The 19,763-nt window shown below is 41.7% G+C and overlaps 1 protein-coding gene across 2 annotated transcripts in view; it reads left to right on the forward strand.

The window, feature by feature from the left end:
• Positions 1-19,763, forward strand: part of RTEL1 (regulator of telomere elongation helicase 1) — a 152,709-nt gene that overhangs the window by 99,049 nt on the left and 33,897 nt on the right. Inside the window, exons 28-32 of one of the 2 annotated variants that reach the window (XM_070744420.1) lie at positions 2,320-2,418; positions 8,366-8,576; positions 11,516-11,653; positions 14,777-14,890; positions 16,997-17,242. In XM_070744420.1, the coding sequence (XP_070600521.1) occupies positions 2,320-2,418; positions 8,366-8,576; positions 11,516-11,653; positions 14,777-14,890; positions 16,997-17,242 (808 nt within the window). The remainder of the gene's footprint in view (positions 1-2,319; positions 2,419-8,365; positions 8,577-11,515; positions 11,654-14,776; positions 14,891-16,996; positions 17,243-19,763) is intronic. The other variant, XM_070744422.1, reaches the window with a different exon arrangement.

Consider the following 19,763-nt stretch of genomic DNA (forward strand, 5'->3'; position numbering starts at 1 on the left):
AAACACATCAAAATACCTCTTCTTGGCTCGGCTGCTAATCATACAGCTTAGCTGAGAAATGTTTAATTCTCTGTTTCACTTTCTACTAACGCATTTTTTCTCTCTCCACCCCCATTGGATTTCTTTCTAGTAATTTCTGTACTCCGCTCAAATGTATTGGTTATTTTTTAAAGTGATTTGACTGTTCTTTAGTTCTCCAGTGTCAGCATGTATCTCTCACGAGGGAAATCCCACTTGCTGAAAAAATGAGTTTCCATCTTAGATAACCTGCACTACTTAGGGCTTATTTTTTTTATTTGTTACATTTATATTTTTCCACCCATCTCAATCACAAAGTGACTCTGAGCGGTTTACAATGTTAAAAAAAATAAAACAATTCAAAAATATGAATATAGTAAGAATAAAGCACTATAAGCACAGTGTGGTAAGCCTCCCAGAGTCACTCTGAAAGAAGATGAATGAACTTAGAACAGTGACTGTTTGAAGACAGGACAGCATTAAAAAAAGTGACATGACACTTAGAAACATAGAAACATAGAAGTCTGACGGCAGAAAAAGACCTCATGGTCCATCTAGTCTGCCCTTATACTATTTCCTGTATTTTATCTTACAATGGATATATGTTTATCCCAGGCATGTTTAAATTCAGTTCCTGTGGATTTACCAACCACGTCTGCTGGAAGTTTGTTCCAAGGATCTACTACTCTTTCAGTAAAATATTTACATTTGGAAACATTAAACTGCAGTTTCCATTGCTTTGACCATTTATCTAGTAAAGCTAAATCATTTACCATATTACAGACCCCTCCAGGAATATCAACCCTATTGCACACTTTAGAGTCATCGGCAAATAGGCAAACCTTCCCTACCAAACCTTCACCTATATCACTCACAAACATATTAAAAAGAATAGGACCCAGAACAGACCCTTGTGGCACACCGCTTGTAACCTGTCGCTGCTCAGAATACTCACTTTGGACAGTTGCAACATTCCCATGGTCACATGACCAAAATCCAGACACTTGGCACTGGCAAGCAAAGTCAATAGGGAAGCCAGATACTCTTAGCTATTAATTGTTATTAATAACTGCAGTGATTCATTCACTTAGCCAGTGTGACAAGGAATGTCGTAATATGCGATAAAATTCACTTCACAACTATCTTGCTCAGCAGTAGAAATCTTGGGCTCAAGATTTCCACCCTGTGTCTATTAGGAGAGGGTAGGTTTATAAATTTGAAAAATAAAATAAACTAACTAACTAACTAACTAAATAAATAAATAAATAAATAAATAAATAAATAAATAAAATTGTGATTGTCAGTAGAGGACTGCTTATATAAATATGAATAGGTGGGAAGACCCTTGAGATGAAGAATGGAGAATTTACAACTGATATACAGTGATACCTTGTCTTACGAACTTAATTGGTTCCGGAACGAGGTTCTTAAGGTGAAAAGTTTGTAAGACAAAACAATGTTTCCCATAGGAATCAATGGAAAAGCGATTAATGCGTGCAAGCCCAAAACTCACCCCTTTTGCCAGCCAAAGTGCCCGTTTTTGCGCTGCTGGGATTCCTCTGAGGCTCCCCTCCATGGGAAACCCCACCTCCAGACTTCTGTGTTGTTGCGGTGCTGCAGGGGAATCCCAGCATCGCAAAAATGAGCGCTTCGCTGGCAACGGAAGTCTGGAGGTGGGGTTTCCAGCGAGGGGAGCCTCAGTGAAATTGCAGCATCGCAAAAACACCAAAATCCTCGAAACCCCACCTCCAGACCTCTGTGTTTTTGCGATGCTGCGATTTCACTGAGGCTCCCCTCGCTGGGAAACCCCACGTCTGGACTTCCATTACCAGCAAAGCGCCCATTTTTGCGCTGCTATGATTCTCCTGCTGGGATTCCCCTGCAGCAGCACAAAAGTCTGGAGGTGGAATTTCCCATGGAGAGGAGCCTCAGGGGAATTCCAGCAGCACAAAAACGGGTGCTTCGCTGGCAACGGAAGTCCGGAGGTGGGGCATCCCAGCAGTGGCAGTGAGTTTGTAAGGTGAAAATAGTTTGTAAGAAGAGGCAAAAAAATCTTAAACCCCAGGTTGTATCTCGAAAAGTTTGTATGGCGAGGCGTTTGTAAGACGAGGTATCACTGTATTTTTAATTAATTAATTAAATTCTTAATTCTTCATTACAAGGGTCTTCCCACCTATTGTGGGATTTTGTGAGTCAGTGTTGGGGGTCACTTGAAATTATGTTAGAGTGGCTACTTTTACTACCCCAAATGCCCCCTGGGGGAAAAAAAGACCTTGCCCTTTAACCTTGTCCTCTTTACAGGCCAAGCGTTTGTCGACTCTGTCCCTTCAGTATGAAAAAAAACTGATGGACCAGCAGAAAGGCAGTGGCAGGAAGAAAATCAAGATAATCAGCAACATGGTATGTAGCATTTGCATCGGCTATAAAAGGATAAATTTATCATAAGGTTTTTATAATAAGGGTTATTAGTTGTTTTATTAAATTGGATTGTTACATGTTGTTTTTTATCATTGTTGTTAGCCGCCCCGAGTCTGCGGAGAGGGACTGCATACAAATCCAATAAATAATAATAATAATAATAATAATAATAATAATAATAATAATAGTAATAGTAATAGTAATAATAATAATAAATTTCCAATAACCAGATGAACCCCATTCACACAACCTCTTGACCTATTGTGGAGGAAAGGTTTTAAACAGGGCCAATTCATGACCCCCTCGGACTTTTGGGGGGCCAGGCTCAGTGGGTGTGGCTGTGTCATGTGACTAGATGGTCAATTTAACAGTCCATTAAACAATGCACCCAAATTAAACTTCAATTTATTACTTATTAGATTTGTATGCCGCCCCTCTCCGCAGACTCGCAATTTATTTTGATCGTGGGGGTGTTTTATTTGCTTCTGTTTGCATGTTGCTCTTTTGGTTGACTTCTTTTTACGACCGGTAGATTGTTTTTTTCAGTTGTTTAAGAGTCTAGTGGTCCCCTTTGGAAAACCGAGTTTTGCAGCAATTCTTCACAGCCCCACAGAGCTTGAAAAATCTCTCCTCTCTCCCTTCTCTCTCTCTCACTCTCTCTCTCTCTTTCTTTCTCTCTCTCTCACTCTCTCTCTTTCTCTCTCACTCTCTCTCTCTCCCTCCCTCCCTCTGCCTTTATCTATCTTTTGGAGGTGGGGAAGGTGAAAAACAGACCTTTTTTTGCCTCCTGGGGCATCTGTGCATCTTACTTTTCTCTCTCACACACACACCACTTCCAGAAAGTCTCTGAAGGCCAAAGTTTTTGGTCTTACCTTTCAGTTCCAGCCCACGGGGCTCACAAGTGGTAAGTCCTACACTCAGTTGAAAAGTGGGCTGGGTGATGTGGACAGGGCAATCTCGTGGTTCAACATGGGCCAGATTAATTTGAGAACCCATGTCCTACAGCCTTTATCACTAGTCCTTGACTTACGATCACAACGGAACTCAAAATTTTTGTTGTCAAGTGAGACATTTGTTACGTGAATTTGGCCCCATTTTACAACCTTTCTTGCCCCAGTGAAGCTTCTGGATTTCGATCATATGATCACAGGGATGCTGCCAAGGTCGTAACTCTGAAAAGAGTCATACGTCTCTTTTCAGTGCCGTTGTAACTTTGAATGATCAATAAATTGTCCCCAGAGAGGAGCGGCATACAAATCTAATAAATTATTATTAAATTAAATTATTATTATTAATAAATGAACTATTGTAAGTTGTTGTAAGTTAAGGACTACCTGTATACAGAACACCTGGAGGGGGGGGGAGAAGAGAAACCCCCCTTTTCTATGTACAGCAACCAATCTTAGCATAGATTGCATCATGCATGTGTCAGCACTTTCTATCCAACTAATAACTTGTAACTATGTGTTCTGGCCGTAACAATACTTGTTAATTGTATTTTTCCCAATTTTATGAGCTTTATTGCCAGAGTTGTTATTCATTCATTCATTCATTCATTCATTATTTCGATTTTTAGGCCGCCCTTCTCCGAAGGCTCAGGTGAATCACTGCAGCTGTCAAGTGAATCACATGATGGTTAAGTCAATCTAGCTTCCCCATGGATTTTGCTTGTCAGAAGGTCGCGTAAGGTCATTACATGACTCCAGGACGTTTCATGTAGCTGTCATAAATATGAGTCATGACAAGCGTCTGAATTTGGATCATATGACCATGGAAACGCTGCAGTGGTTTGCAAATATTAAAAAAAGGATCATAAGTCATTTTTTTCAGTGCCGTTGTAAATGTTGAATGGTCTCTGAACGAACTGTTGCAAGTCAAGGACCACTTGTCCAGTGATTCATGACCTCATTGCCACCAAGAACAGAATACCTGGGTTGGAAGGAACCTCAAAGGTCTTCTACTCCAAACCTCTGTTCAAGCAGAAGACCCTATAAACAGGGTCTTTTATTGAGGGCTGCATCAGGGCTAGGTTTGACCATGGTGGGCCGGGGAGGGCGTAGCCAGCTCAACATCACTCGTCTCTGAGCGCCTATGGTGGCCCAAGTGCTCTTCCAGTGAAATCAGGCTCCTGAGCCCCGTTTTCACCTGCAACAGCCTCTGAAAACCCACGGCCCTTCCAAGTTCCATATTTGCTTACAGAAGCACTGTTTCCCCTCATGGGCCAGATCCGTGACGTGCTTAAATCTAGCTGATTAACACAAAAGCACTATTTGTGTTTTTTAATGTAGCATTATGTTGTTATTCTCCTTTATGAGCTCTAGAATCTGTTTATGATGGCTGCGGGATATAAATCTAATGAATAAATATCTCCCTCTTTTTGAGCATCTGACAAGTCATACATATAGTCTGGATGGGCTGCGAAATCTCACGGCCACCTGTTGTCACACCAAGGCTTAAGAATCCGTGATAATTGCAAGGAAAACAGATGTGTCTTGGAGGCTGAGCACGTTTGACTTAGTGACCATTTAAAATTACAACGGCACTGAAAGAAAGTGACATGGCCCTATGGTCATTCATTCATTCATTTATTTATTCATTTATTTATTCATTCATTATTCATTCATTCATTCATTCATTCATTTATTTATTGGATTTGTATGCCGCCCGTCTCCGGAGACTCGGGGCGGCTAACAGCAATAATAAGACAGCATATAATAATAATCCAATACTAAAAACAATTAAAAACCCATTATAATAAAAACCAAACAGACATACAGACATACCATGCATCAAATTGTAAAGGCCTAGGGGGAAAGGGTATCTCAATTCCCCCATGCCTGGCGGCAGAGGTGGGTTTTAAGCAGGTTACGAAAGGCAAGGAGGGTGGAGGCAATTCTAATCTCTGGGGGGAGTTGGTTCCAGAGGGCTGGGGCCGCGACAGAGAAGGCTTTTCCCCTTGGTCCCGCCAAGCGACATTGTTTAGTTGACGGGACCTGGAGAAGGCCAATTCTGTGGGACCTAACTGGTCACTGGGATTCGTGCAGCAGAAGGCAGTCCCGGAGATAATCTGGTGATACAAATGGTCATGTGATCAAAATTTGGATGCTTGGCAAACTGGCAGTACCCCAAGGTTATGTGATCCCCTTTTGTGACCTTCTGACAAGCATATTCAATGGGGGTAACCCACTTATTTATTTATTTAATTTATTTATTTATTATTTAGATTTGTATGCCGCCCCTCTCCGCAGACTCGGGGTGGCTCACAACAAAGTGAAAACAATTTACAACAAATCTAAATTACTGTTTAAAAATATTTAAAAACCCCATTTTCTAAACACACATACATACAAACATACCATTCATAAATTGTATATGCCCGGGGGAGATGTCTCAGTTCCCCCATGCCTGACGACAAAGGTGGGTCTTAAGGAGCTTACGAAAGGCAAGGAGAGTAGGGGCAGTTCTAATCTCTGGGGGGAGTTGGTTCCAGAGGGCCGGGGCCGCCACAGAGAAGGCTCTTCCCCTGGGGCCCGCCAAACGACATTGTTTAGTTGCTAATATAACAACTGCAGTGATCCACTTAACTTTCTTGCTTAGCAGCATCGATTTTCGGCTCCGTTGTGGTCGTAAGTCGAGGACTACCTGTACATGTATTGTCTCAGGACTGCCCATTAGAAAAGTAAAAAGAAACCAGGCCAGGCAAAAACTGATGGGCGTGAAGAGACTTTTTCAATGAATTTCAGGAGAATCACAGCTTGCATGATTAGACAAGCTTGAACTGAAGGACAAAGAGTTCCTATTACCGTACCTACCTGAACTAATTATATTTACTTCAGTATAGTGTTTCTTAGTAATCTTGGCTGTTTGCATCTACAAGGAACTACTTGGGGCCTTAAGGAAAAAGCAACCTCAATAGAATCATTAAAATGTCTCATTAAAGATAAAACATTTCTCAAGTGTTTTGCTTTTTCAAGTCTTAACTAGGATAACGTTTAAAATATTTACTAGGGCATAAGACAAGGGCCAGTTTGATTTATTGGCTAATGCACCAGTTTAGAAAGTGATAAACCATGAGTTCTAGTCTCACTTTAGGCAAGAAAGCTGCCTGGGTGACTTTGGGACAATCACCAGAAGACTGGGAGTTCTAGTGCTGCTTAAGCATAAAAGCCAGCTGGGTCACTTTGAACTAATCACCAGGACAGCATGAGTTCTAGTCGCATCTTGAAAGCATGGTATCCAGCTGGGTGACTTTGGGCGAATCTCTCTCAGCTCAACCCACCTCACTTTTTGTTGTAAGGAAAAAAGAAGGAGGAAGGTGAGCAGTGTGGTCGGGCAGTAGGAAAAGCAAGTAGGATGCTTGGCTGCATAGCTAGAGGTATAACAAGCAGGAAGAGGGAGATTGTGATCCCCTTATATAGAGCGCTGGTGAGACCACATTTGGAATACAGTAATACCTCATGATACGAACTTAATTGGTGCAAAGAGGAGGTTCGTAACACGAAAGGTTCGTAAGACGAAACATTGTTTCCCATAGGAAACAATGTAAAGTCAATTAATCCGTGCAACCAAAAAACCCCCCGCAAAAAAACAGCTTTCGGCGACTGCTGGGAAGCCGCGCGGCTGTTTTAAAAGGTGACAGCCGGCCTGGGGGGCTTCCCATTCACCCCCCCGAACCCGGGTTCGGGGTTCAGGGGGGTGCTGGGAAGCCCCCCAGGCCGGCTGCGACCTTTTAAAACAGCCGCGCGGCTTCCCAGCTGTCTCCTGAAGCCGAACGCCAAAGCCGAACTTCCGCGTTCGGCTTCGGGAGACAGCTGGGAAGCCGTGCGGCTGTTTTAAAAGGTGACAGCCGGGCTGGGGGGCTTCCCAGCAACCTCCCGAACCGAACCCGGGGTTCAGAAAAATTTTGCCTCTTCTTACGAACTTTGTTCGAGTTACGAACCGGCGTTCGGGAGGCTTCTGGGAAGCCCCGCCGCCCGGCTGTCACCTTTTAAAACAGCCGCGCGGCTTCCCAGCAGTCTCCGAATGCCGGTTCGTAACTCGAAAAAAGTTCATAAGAAGAGGCAAAATTTTTCTGAACCCTGGGTTCGTATCACGAGTTGTTCGTAAGACGAGGGGTTCGTATCTTGAGGTACCACTGTACTGTGTTCAGTTCTGGAGACCTCACCTACAAAAAGATATTGACAAAATTGAACGGGTCCAAAGACGGGCTACAAGAATGGTGGGAGGTCTTAAGCATAAAACGTATCAGGAAAGACTTCATGAACTCAATCTGTATAGTCTGGAGGACAGAAGGAAAAGGGGGGACATGATCGAAACATTTAAATATGTTAAAGGGTTAAATAAGGTCCAGGAGGGAAGTGTTTTTAATAGGAAAGTGAACACAAGAACAAGGGGACACAATCTGAAGTTAGTTGGGGGAAAGATCAAAAGCAACATGAGAAAATATTATTTTACTGAAAGAGTAGTAGATCCTTGGAACAAACTTCCAGCAGACCTGGTAGATAGATCCACAGTAACTGAATTTAAACATGCCTGGGATAAACATAGATCCATCCTAAGATAAAATACAGGAAATAGTATAAAGGCAGACTAGATGGACCATGAGGTCTTTTTCTGCCGTCAGTCTTCTATGTTTCTATGTTTCTAAGGTATATTTCGTATGTTCACAGTTTTGAGTTATTTGTAAAAATAATAATTGTGGGAGAGAAATAAAAGAGAGGAAAACAAAACAAAATAAGTACAGTAGCTATTGAAGCCCTGAGAAGGGCGGCCTAGAAATTGAAATAATAAATAAATAAATAAATTCTGGGAAATATTTGGAGGGGATTTAGGCAGTAAAAATATCGAAAGGGAAGGGGGGAAAGATAATCGAAAAACGTCTGGTTTATGGAGAGAGAGAAAATAATCTTTTATTTTTTAAACTTTACAGCGAACTAATGAGGTGCCTGATTCTTCGGAGCCCATGCCTGCCAGAGCTGCTGCTTTTATGGCAACAGTGAAGAAATCTCTTAGCCAGCATAATTTTCATGTATTTTCAGAAGCTCTCAGCCAGTACAAAAGAAAACTCGACTATAATGCTATGTTATTTCAGTTGAGTGGACTTTTCTTAGAAGATCAGAACACCCACGTCCTAATGCGAGGTATTTGAATTGCCCAGATTTCTCCTGTACCAGTAAATAGTATGTATGTATGAATACCAACGAGGGATTAAATGGGAGTTGCATTCCTTTTGTTAATACTTTAATTAACTGTTGATATTTTAAAAACTATTATTATTATTTTATTATTATTTATTAGATTTGTTTGCCGCCCCTCTCCGTAGACTCGGGGCGGCTCACAACAATAATACTAAATAAAATAAAGTTCAAAAGGTTTCCTTCCTATGCTTCAAAAAGAATTTTTATTATTAGGGTATTATGATTTGTAACAGGGGAGGCATGTATGAACACAAGAACAAGGGGGCACAATCTGAGTTTAGTTGGGGGAAAGATTAGAAGTAACGGGAGAAAATATTATTTTACTGAAAGAGTAGTAGATCCTTGGAACAAACTTCCAGCAGATGTGGTTGGTAAATCCACAGTAACTGAATTTAAACATGCCTGGGATAAACATATATCCATCCTAAGATAAAATACAAGAAATAGTATAAGGGCAGACTAGATGGACCATGAGGTCTTTTTCTGCCATCAGTCTTCTATGTTTCTATGTATTGTAACATGTACAATAATCACTGTGGCTAACGGACAATTTTTATTATTATTATGGTTGATTGCATAGTCAGCCAAATGTTTGAACTACATTTGCCATTTTTATAAACCTATCAAGTCTTTCCCAAGGACCTGGAATAGGCATGTGGCTGCATGATGGTGTTAGAGATATAGATGTCAGCTGTTCTAAGTAAAGCTGCCTTTTGCAATTGACTGGTGGGGATTTTCTCAGAGCTGGTGGTGTTCCAGATGTTGCACCCCAAAATGCCTATGATTATATGATTAGCTTTGCTTTCTTTTGCCACAGTCATTTTACTTCTGTTCATGGGTCATTGTATTTTGAGATTGTCTCCAGTTCTTTTTTCTTCTCTTCTGCTCTCTTCAGGTACTGCCACATCTGCTATTTCAGACTTTTATATTTTTTCTTATCGGCAATTGTTAAGACAGGCATGTTATGTGGCAGGGGATTGTCTGTCTGAATACTAAAGTCTCAGAACAATTTATCTTCTTCATTTTTCTCTATTTAGGTCCCACAATTTTTTGCTTGTAACTGGTGTTTCTTGCAGATCTTCCAGTGTGTCCCATTGTTACTACTTTGTCATGCTACTTTTTTGCAGTAAGTCGGTGCAATATAGTTGCAGTAGCAAAAAAAAGGAACCAGGGAATCCAGTTTCTTCAGCTTCTTTGTAGCAGTGGCATTTACTATCTGTTGCTTTCTTCTCAATGCTAGCTTTGCATCCTTTTTAAAATTCTTATGTTTTTTTTATAGAAAATTAATATATTAAGAAATATCAATATATAATAACACACTCATAGATATAAACATTCAAGATATATTCCTAGATAACAAATTCATCTACCACTCCTGTACTTTTCCCACAGTCACCCTTTGAGAGTGACTGGCTCAAAGATTCCCAGCTGTATTTCAGGCTTATTACAATAGGACTAGAACTCACCATTTCCTGTTGATTGGTGTCACCCATCAGCTTTCATAGGAACATAGAAGACTGACGGCAGAAAAAGACCTCATGGTCCATCTAGTCTGCCCTTATACTATTTCCTGTGTTTTATCTTAGGATGGATCTATGTTTATCCCAGGCATGTTCAAATTCAGCTACTGTGGATTTATCTACCACGTCTGCTGGAAGTTTGTTCCAAGCATCTCCCGTTACTTCTAATGTTTCCCCCAACTAACCTCAGATTGTGCCCCCTTGTTACAAATGCCTCCCCTGTTACAAATCATAGGACTAGAACTCACCATCTCCTAGTTTCTAAGTCAGCACCTTCACTTCCACATCAAACTAGCTTTCTTGGTGATTTAAATTCTCTTTGAAGATGCCTCCAATAATTTTGAAAACCACCGTTTTGCCCATTTTGGCAGCACAGACTTAAGATGTAGAAGTGGAGGGGGGATCCACTGGCAGGTAGCCCACTCCTATGCTGTCAGCTGTCACTTTGTGCTCACTTATGCTCTGTTGGTATGCAATGACAGAGTGCCATGAAGGGGAATGTTTGGGGAAACAAATGTAAGCGCTGTGCCTTCTCTAAACACTGCCCCAAGGTCACCCAGTTGGAAGGAAGAGGGAGCTACATATCAAGCTGCACTTGGACTGACAATTAGGAAAAACCCCTCGCCTGAATCTGATTGGTTAGAAAACCTCAGGGATGCAATCAGATTGGGCAATGAGAGTCAGTTAAGAGAGGGAAAAGTAGAACTTATAGTATTGGGGCATATTTCTCAGTTCTGGCTTTGCAATACTGCAATTCACTTGATCTCTAATAAACTATACCTTTCTTAACAAATGGACCCAAGGCTTGTTTCTATTTAGAGGTGTAATGCAGTGGTCCCTCGATTTTTGCAGGTTCGAACTTCGCGAAACGGCTATACCACGGTTTTTCAAAAATATTAATTAAAAAATACTTTGCTGTTTTTCCCCCTATACCACGGTTTTTCCCGCCCAATGATGTCATACGTCATTGCCAAACTTTCGTCTGCCTTTAATAAATATTTTTTTAATAAACTTTAATAAATAAACATGGTGAGTAATAATCTAAATGGTTGCTGAGGGAATGAGAAATTGCAGTTTAGGGGTTTAAAGTGTTAAGGGAAGGCTTGTGATACTGTTCATAGCCAAAAATAGTGTATTTACTTCCGCATCTCTACTTCGCAGAAATTCGGCTTTCACGGGCGGTCTCAGAACGCAACCCCCGCGAAAATCGAGGGAACACTGTACACTGAATCACTAACCAGATTTGATGCACCACAGTGCCGGATTTGCACATAGTAAAATATATGCTGCATTTGGGGAGAAACAGGCTATCATTTGACCCCGTTAACTGCTAACATCATCTTTCCTCCTCCTCTTTGCCAGAGTTTTACCAGTTTGTTCGGCCTCAGCACAAAAAGCAGTTTGACGAAGCTTGCTGTTCTCTGACCGGTGTCGGTTGTGGATACAAACCTGAGCACAGCCTTGTGCAAAAAGACAGGTTGTTATTGGATGAAAATGCAGGTGAGGTCGTCTTTAAACAGCTGGCAGGTGCACTGGCATTGAAAGGTATTTTTCATAGAAACCACCCCTTTCCCAGGAAAAGTCACAATGCCCTCGCCAGAACAGAGCGTCCTCATCCAGCCTGTTTTGTTTTTGTAGAGGCTCTTCAAACTCTCTGAAAAGAAAAGCAAATTTACCTTAACAAGGAAAAACTGCCTAGGCTTCTTGGCCCGTTTTCATCAGTAACTGATAAAGTCCCTGGATTTAAGTTCTATTTATTACATTGGTACCTTTACTTAAGAACTTAATTTGTTCCTTGACCAGGTTCTTAAGTAGAAAGGTTTGTAAGTAGAAGCAATTTTTCCCATAGGAATCGATGTAAAAGTAAATAATGTGTGCAAACCCATTAGGAAAGAAATAAAAGCTTGGAATTTGGGTGGGAGAAAGAGGAGGAGGACAGTTGCTGCCAAAGGAAGAAGGTGAGGTGAGGGGAATCAAAAAAATCCAAAACTTTAAGGCTTTTTTTTAAAAAAAGAGGGACTCTGAGGTGGCAAGGAGGATCATGCGCCTCCCATACACCCAGCACGAGGCTGCCTCCCATACATTACACCAGAGAGAGCAACCCAGGTGGGCGAGAGGGGGAGCGCCACCAAAAGGCTCCTCTGGCAGCCCAGAAAAGCCCGAGATGGCCTGGATTAAAGGGGGAATGGCAGGAAACTGGCTGGGCCTTGGTGCCGCTCTCAAATTTCCTGGGAAATTTTTCCGGGCTTGGGATCTTAAGTAGAAAATGGTTCTTAAGAAGAGGCAAAAAAATCTTGAACACCCGGTTCTTATCTAGAAAAGTTCTTAAGTAGAGGCGTTCTTAAGTAGAGGTACCACTGTATTTATTTATTAATTCGACTTCTATGCCGCCCAGTCCCAAAGGACTCAGGGCAGCTTACAACAATATAAAATACAAGACAATAAAAATAAATCAAATATAAAACTAAGTTATAAAACATTAATTAAAACCCTAATAAGCATAATAAACTAAACATTCATACAATTTGGCCATTGATGATGTTGGTTCATGGCCACCAGTCCTGTCGGCAAAGCCAGGTCTTCGTGGCCTTACAGAAGGCCAATAGGGTGGGAGCAGTATAGATATCAGGGGAGAGTTGATTCCATAGAGCCGGGGCAGCAACAGAGAAGGTCCTCCCCTGCGGCCCCGCCAGCCTGCATTCTTTGGCTGACGGGACCTGGAAGAGGTCAACTGTGTGTGTTCTTATTGGTCTCTGAAAGATATGTGGCAAGATTCTCCTGAATCTTCCCAGGAACTACTCCTCTCACCTACTGTCAGCTGCTATCCATAAATGTTTTTTGTTAATGATATAACTTGTATGCCGCCCCAAGTCTTCAGAGAGGGGCGGCATACAAATCTAATAAATTATTATTATTATTATTATTATTATTATTATTATTATTATTATTATTATGTCAGTACAACACAGCAAACGAGATCACTATGCTGGATTTCGTATTTCATCAGCAGTCGGGCGCTTCCCAAGCACCTAGGACTTCGTGATGTAGCGGCGAATTATGTTTGCCGATCCCAGTAAAGTGGCCTTTTGCAATTGACAGATGGAGATTTTGTCAATTCCGATGGTTTTCAAATGTCCACTGAGATCCTTTGGCACTGTGCCCAGCGTGCCAAGGACCCCCGGGACCACTTTCACGGGCTTATGCCAGAGTTGTTGCAGCTTGATTTTTAGATCTTCGTATTTCACTAATTTCTCTAGCTGCTTCTCCTCAATTCTGCTGTCCCCTGGGATTGCGATGCCGATGATCCATACTTTCTTTTTCTCCACGATCACAATGTCTGATGTGTTATGCTTCAGAATTCGGTCAGTCTGAAGACGGAAGTCCCACAGTAGTTTTTATTTTTATTAATTTATTTTATTATTATTATTATTATTATTATTATTATTATTATTATTAATGCTTAAAGTTGAACGTTTTCAATTTTTTACTTGTCTATGCAGGTAGTCCTCAATTTACAACCATTTGTTTAGTGACTGGCTGAAGTTACAATGGCCCCGTTAAAAAGTGACCCAGGTCAGGTGATCAAAATTCAACCGCTTGGCAACTGGCTCGTATTCATGACAGATGCAACGTCCCAGAGTCACGTGATGACCTCGTGCGGCTTTCTAACAAGCGAAGTCAATGGGGAAGCCAGATTCACTTAACAACTCTGTTGCTAACTTAACAGCTGCAGTAATTCAGTTAACAACTATGGCAGGAAATCTCGTAGAATGGGGCAAGACTCACTTAACAACTGTTTTACTTAGCAACAGAAGTTTAGGGCTCAATTGTGGCTATATATTGAGGACTACCTGTACTGTTATTTATTATAATAAATATATATTTAAATACATATTTATTTATATTTAGATAAATATATATTTATCTAAATAAATATAAATATATTTATTTAAATAAATAAATATTTATTTTATGTATATTAATAGATAAATATATATTTATCAGATAAATATAATAAATATAATATTCTGGGGAATCCAGAACAAGATACCATGATCTTTCGAGACTGAAGGATGCCAATGCAATACAGTATATTTAAATATAAATATAAGATAAAACAGCCCAGATTTGCTTACTAGCGAGATTTTTGACATATAAATGTATAAATATTAATAAATCAATAATAATATTTCTGCTAACTTTAAAAAAGTATCTATTGCTCATCTTGTCAGGGGAATATGGCCTTGCTACTACCAGCTAATAGAATTATTTCTTGGGAGGGTTTAATCACACTTGGTGTTCTGATACATTTGTTGTTTTTGCTGCTGATCCAGGGGTCCTCGATTCCCAGGCTGTGTCCCACTACCAAGCTTTGTCCTGTTCAAAACCGAACCATGGGAGAGATGGGAAACCAAGTGGAGCTTCGTGCATAAGCGCATGCACCCTCCGCTCATGTGGGAAGCTCTATTTGCGCAAGTGAAAGGCACCTGTGCCTGCCACTTGCACAAATTGGAGTGGTTGCATCTGTGCCTTCCACTAACACGCCTCCTCTACAAGCTGGAAAGGTTGGGAACCATTGTGCTAATAAAGGCAATATCTCTATCTTGTTTTCTTTGATTTTAGGACAGGACTATGAAAAGAAAATTACTTTTTTGAAAGATTCCACTAAACAGCTTAATTCCGTGCAGCATCTAAACAAAGGCGGATCCCACCTGACAGCTGGTTTAAATGTGAAAGGTATATTTTAAATAAAGTTCCTGATAATACACGTGGGGAACTTTTCATTCCCAGTTCATCATTAAAACTGAATTCAGTCACGTACTCACCCTGGGATGAAAGCAAATGCAGTTTTGAACTGGGAGAAAAAAAAGGAAATTTTTAAATCCTCTTTTGAAGACTTATGCCCCAGGGAAGAAATCTTTGTAATTGTTCTGCTGCATATTAGTCAATCAAAAAGGCTTATAGTTCTTTTAAGGGGAAAGGAAATGTTTCCATTACTTGAATTTAGATTAACAAATGTCGCATGCGTAGCTCGGAGCAATAATCATTGTTCTCACTTTGCTAGTGTAAGAGGGTGAGTCTGTTTCTCAGTAAGCATTGCACATGCTGTAACAATGGGGAAATTCATTCCCTTGTTATCCTGGTTTGTCCTTTAAAAAATGCTATTGAGAATGAGCAACAGCCTGGAGAAAACAATAATAAAGCTGTTGAAGAGGATGATAAGTGATGCAAGTCTGGGTTTTCCAAGGAGACTAACGGCAGGAATAAAGAAATAAAATTAATTTCAACACTTCGCTCATTTCTGAAATCTGTAAAGTTTCCTCAATCTTGCCTAATTCCATTGGGCTTGGCATACCGCACAGCAAGAATATTTATTTGATTTGATTTTTAATTCCACCTTTATTACTTTATAAGTAAGTCAAGGTAGCAAAACAGGAATTATACACTTTCCTCCTCCACTGTCCTAAACAACAACCCTGTGAGGTGGTTTGGGTTGAGCGAGAGTGACTCGCCCAAAGTCACCAGATTGCTTTCATGCCTAAAATGGGACTAGAATCACTGTCTCCTGGTGGGTTGGCCTACAGTCACCAAGATTGAATATGTGCTTTTCGGATATTTAATTTATTTATTTATTTATTGGATTTGTATGCCGCCCCTCTCCGTAGACTCGGGGTGGCCAACAACAGTAATAAAAAACATCATATAAATCCAATATTAAAACAACTAAAAAACCCTTATTGTAAAACCAAACATCCCTACAAACAAACATGACATGCATAAATTGTAAAGGCCTAGGGGGAAAGAATATCTCAGTTCCCCCATGCCTGACGGCAGAGGTGGGTTTTAAGGAGCTTACGAAAGGCAAGGAGGGTGGGGGCAATTCCAATCTCCGGGGGGAGTTGGTTCCAGAGGGCCGGGGCCGCCACAGAGAAGGCTTTTCCCCTGGGCCCCGCCAAACGACATTAATAAGGAATCAAAGCAGATAGAATAGATTAGAATAAACGGAAGGGACATTGGAGGTCTTCTAGTCCAACCCCCTGTTTAGGCAGGAAACCTTATACCATTTCCAACAAATGGTTATCCAATCTCTTCTTAAAAATTTTCAGTTTTGGAGCATTTATAATTCTGGACGCAATAATGGAGAGTTTACCATTTGCTATTAGGTAATAGTCTAGTTTAGAAATTTAGAGGTTCAGGATTAGCTTGGATTATTGTCTCATGCTCTATATGGGGCTATCCTTGAAGACCACCAGCAAGCTGGTGTTGCTGGGGAGAGGCAGATATGGCGGGAACCACGGAGTTAGCCGTTCCAGGGGAATGAGGGATCGTTGCTTAATAACAATCCCTTGTTCGGGCTCCGTGAGCTCAACCCTGGGCGCTGGTGATGAGTGTAATTCTGCCCCTGGGCTCAGGTTGCTGCTACTCAATGCCAGGTCGGTGGTAAATAAAGCTCTCCTCATCCGGGATTTGATCCTGGATGAGGAGGCCGACCTGGCATGTGTAACTGAAACCTGGCTGGGCCCAGAGGGAGGAGCGAATGCTGGCTGGGGAATTCTGGGAGTTGAAGTCCAAATATCTTCAAGTTGCCAAGGTTGGGAAACACTGTTGTAGATCATATTTTGATTTTGCTTGTCAGAAGGTCGCAAAAAGGAGATCACAGTACCCCGGGATACTGCAACCATCATAAATATGAGTCAGTTGAATTTTGATCACGTGACCCTGGGGGGTGCTGCAATTGTCGTGAGGACCATTTGTATTTCTGAGAAGTAGCCACAGGACATGCAGACCCCCATCAGCCTTGGTAATTTGTCTTTCCCCACCATATTGTGTGTTCTCTCTTAGGAGAAAGCAGTGCCAAGGTGTCTGACATCTTCCCCAGAGATTTATTCAGTACCACAAAGGAGGACCAGAGAAGGACCTACCTGTCGGCCTATACAAGTGAACTCAAGAGGTCTCTGGACAAAGCAAGCTATAATACCTTCATGTCAGCACTCATCGCATACAAGAAGTCAGGGGACTACGACCCGATGGTAACTGTGGTGGTACCCCTCACTACGGAAAAGCCAGAGCACTTCCACCTCCTGCACAGTAAGTGCCTCTCCAGCTGTTATTATTAAAGTAAGCAAACAGCAGAACAGATCCAAAACCTATTTAACGATAGAAGTTCAAAATATAGATAGTCCTCGACGTACGACCACAATTGCGCCCAACATTTCTGTTGCCAAGTGAGAAATTTGTTAAGCAAGTTTTGTTTTATTTTAAGACAGTTTATTTATTTATTATTTATTAATCAGATTTCTATGCCGCCCCTCCGCAGACTCAGGGCGGCTCACAGCAATAATAATACAATGTAAACAAATCTAATATTTAAGTTTAAGTTAATTTAAAACCCCAATTTAGAAACCAATCATACATACTAGCATACCATGCATAAATTTTATAAGCCTAGGGGGAGGGAAAGTATCAATTCCCCCATGCCTGACGACAGAGGTGGGTTTTAAGGAGCTTACGAAAGGCTAGGAGGGTGGGGGCAACTCTGATATCTGGGGGGAGCTGGTTCCAGAGGGTCGGGGCCAACACAGAGAAGGCTCTTCCCCTGGGTCCTGCCAAACGACATTTTTTAGCCGATGGGACCCGGAGAAGGCCAACTCTGTGGGACCTCACTGGTCGCTGGGATTTGTGCGGCAGAAGGCGGTCCCGGAGATATTCTGGTCCGGTGCCATGAAGGGCTTTATAGGTCATAACCAACACTTTGAATTGTGACTGAAAACTGATCGGCAACCAATGCAGACTGCGGAGCGTTGGTGTCACATGGGCATATTTAAGAAAGCCCGTGATAGCTCTCGCAGCTGCATTCTGCACGATCTGAAGTTTCCAAACACTTTTCAAAGGTAGCCCTATGTAGAGAGCATTACAGTAGTCGATGAACCTATGGAACACATGCCACAGGTGGCCCACAGAGCCACATCTAAGGGCACATGAGGCATTGCCCTATGTTAGCTTCAGCGTGCGTGCATGCATGCGCTGGCCAACTGATTTCCGGTCGTTTTCACTCTCTTCAGGCTTCAGGAGAGCGGCCTGAGAGTTTGGAAAGTTTGTTTCCAAACTTCAGTTTGGCCATTTTTTGCCGTTCCCAGGCTTCAGGAGGCTTTCCTGAACCCTGGAGAGGGTGAAAAATGGGCCTACCGGACATCCAGAGGGTTCAGTGATGCCTGTGCACATGTGCAGAGGGGCAGCGCGGGAGTTTGTGCACATGTGTGGGAGGTGTGCAGGGGGCAATGGGGGGGTTGTGCGTATGCGCTGGGGCAGCGGGGGTTTGTGTGCAGGGGCAGCGGGGGGTATGCACATGCGCAAAGGGGAGGCATTGCATTATGGGTGTGGGTATGTGCGCATGCTCTACCGTGTGCACCTGCACCCTTTTGCCAAAAAAGGTGCACGGTTACTGTTTTAGAAGCTTTCTTGCCACGGTTCTTAAGGGAATCACTGCAGGTGTTAAGTGGGCAATACTGTTGTTAAGTATCTATCTATCCATCTGTGTATCTATCTATCTATCTATCTATCTATCTATCTATCTATTTATCATCCATCTTTCTATCTATCTATCTATCTATCTATCTATCTGTGTATCTATCTATCTATCTTTCTATCTATCTATCTATCTATCTATTTATCATCCATCTTTCTATCTATCTATCTATCTATCTATCTATCTATCTATCTATCTATCTGTGTATCTATCTATCTATCTATCTATCTGTGTATCTATCTATCTATCTATCTATCTATCTATCTATCTATCTATCTATCTATCTATCTATCTATATCTATCTGTGTATCTATCTATCTATCTATCTATCTATCTATCCATCTGTGTATCTATCTATCTATCTATCTATCTATCTATCTACCGTATTTTTCGCTCTATAAGACGCACCTGCTGATAAGACGCACCTAGATTTTAGAGGAGGAAAATAGAACAAAAATATTTTGAGCCAAAAAGTAGCTATCACACATGAGCAAGTTCTTGCATCCATAATTCTATCCTTTCTATGTCTTCCTCCCTCTTTCCTCCCTCCCACTTTCCTTTCTATCTCTCCCTCCCTCTTTTCTTTCTATCTTTCCCTCCCTCTTTCCTTTCTATCTCTCCCTCCCTCTTTCCTTTCTATCTCTCCCTCTTTCCTCCCTCCCTTTTTCCTTTCTATCTCTCCCTCCCTCTTTCCTTTCTATCTTTCTTTCCCCCTGCCTTTCTCCAAGCCCTTCCTTTTCCCTCTCCCTAACTACCCCCTTCTCCCTCCTTTCTATCTCTCCCTCCCCCTTTCTCTCTCCCTTCCTTCATCTTTCATTCCCTCTCTCTCCATCCCTCTTCCTTTCTCTCTTCCTTCCTCCCTCTTTTTTGTTCTTTCTCTCTCCCTCCTTCCCTCCCTCTATGTCTTTCCCTCCCCCTTCTTCCCCCCTCTCTTTCTCTTGCTTTCTTTCCCTGTCTTTCTCTCTTGCTTACTTTCTCGCTTTCTTTCTCATTCTTTCTCCCCTCCTTTCTCTCTCTCTCTCTTTCTCTCTCGTTCACCACGCCGGCAACAGAGAGAAAAAGAGAGAGAGAGAGAGGGAGAGA

Source organism: Erythrolamprus reginae, chromosome 3 (genome assembly GCF_031021105.1).
Source record: "Erythrolamprus reginae isolate rEryReg1 chromosome 3, rEryReg1.hap1, whole genome shotgun sequence".
Lineage (NCBI taxonomy): Eukaryota > Metazoa > Chordata > Lepidosauria > Squamata > Dipsadidae > Erythrolamprus > Erythrolamprus reginae.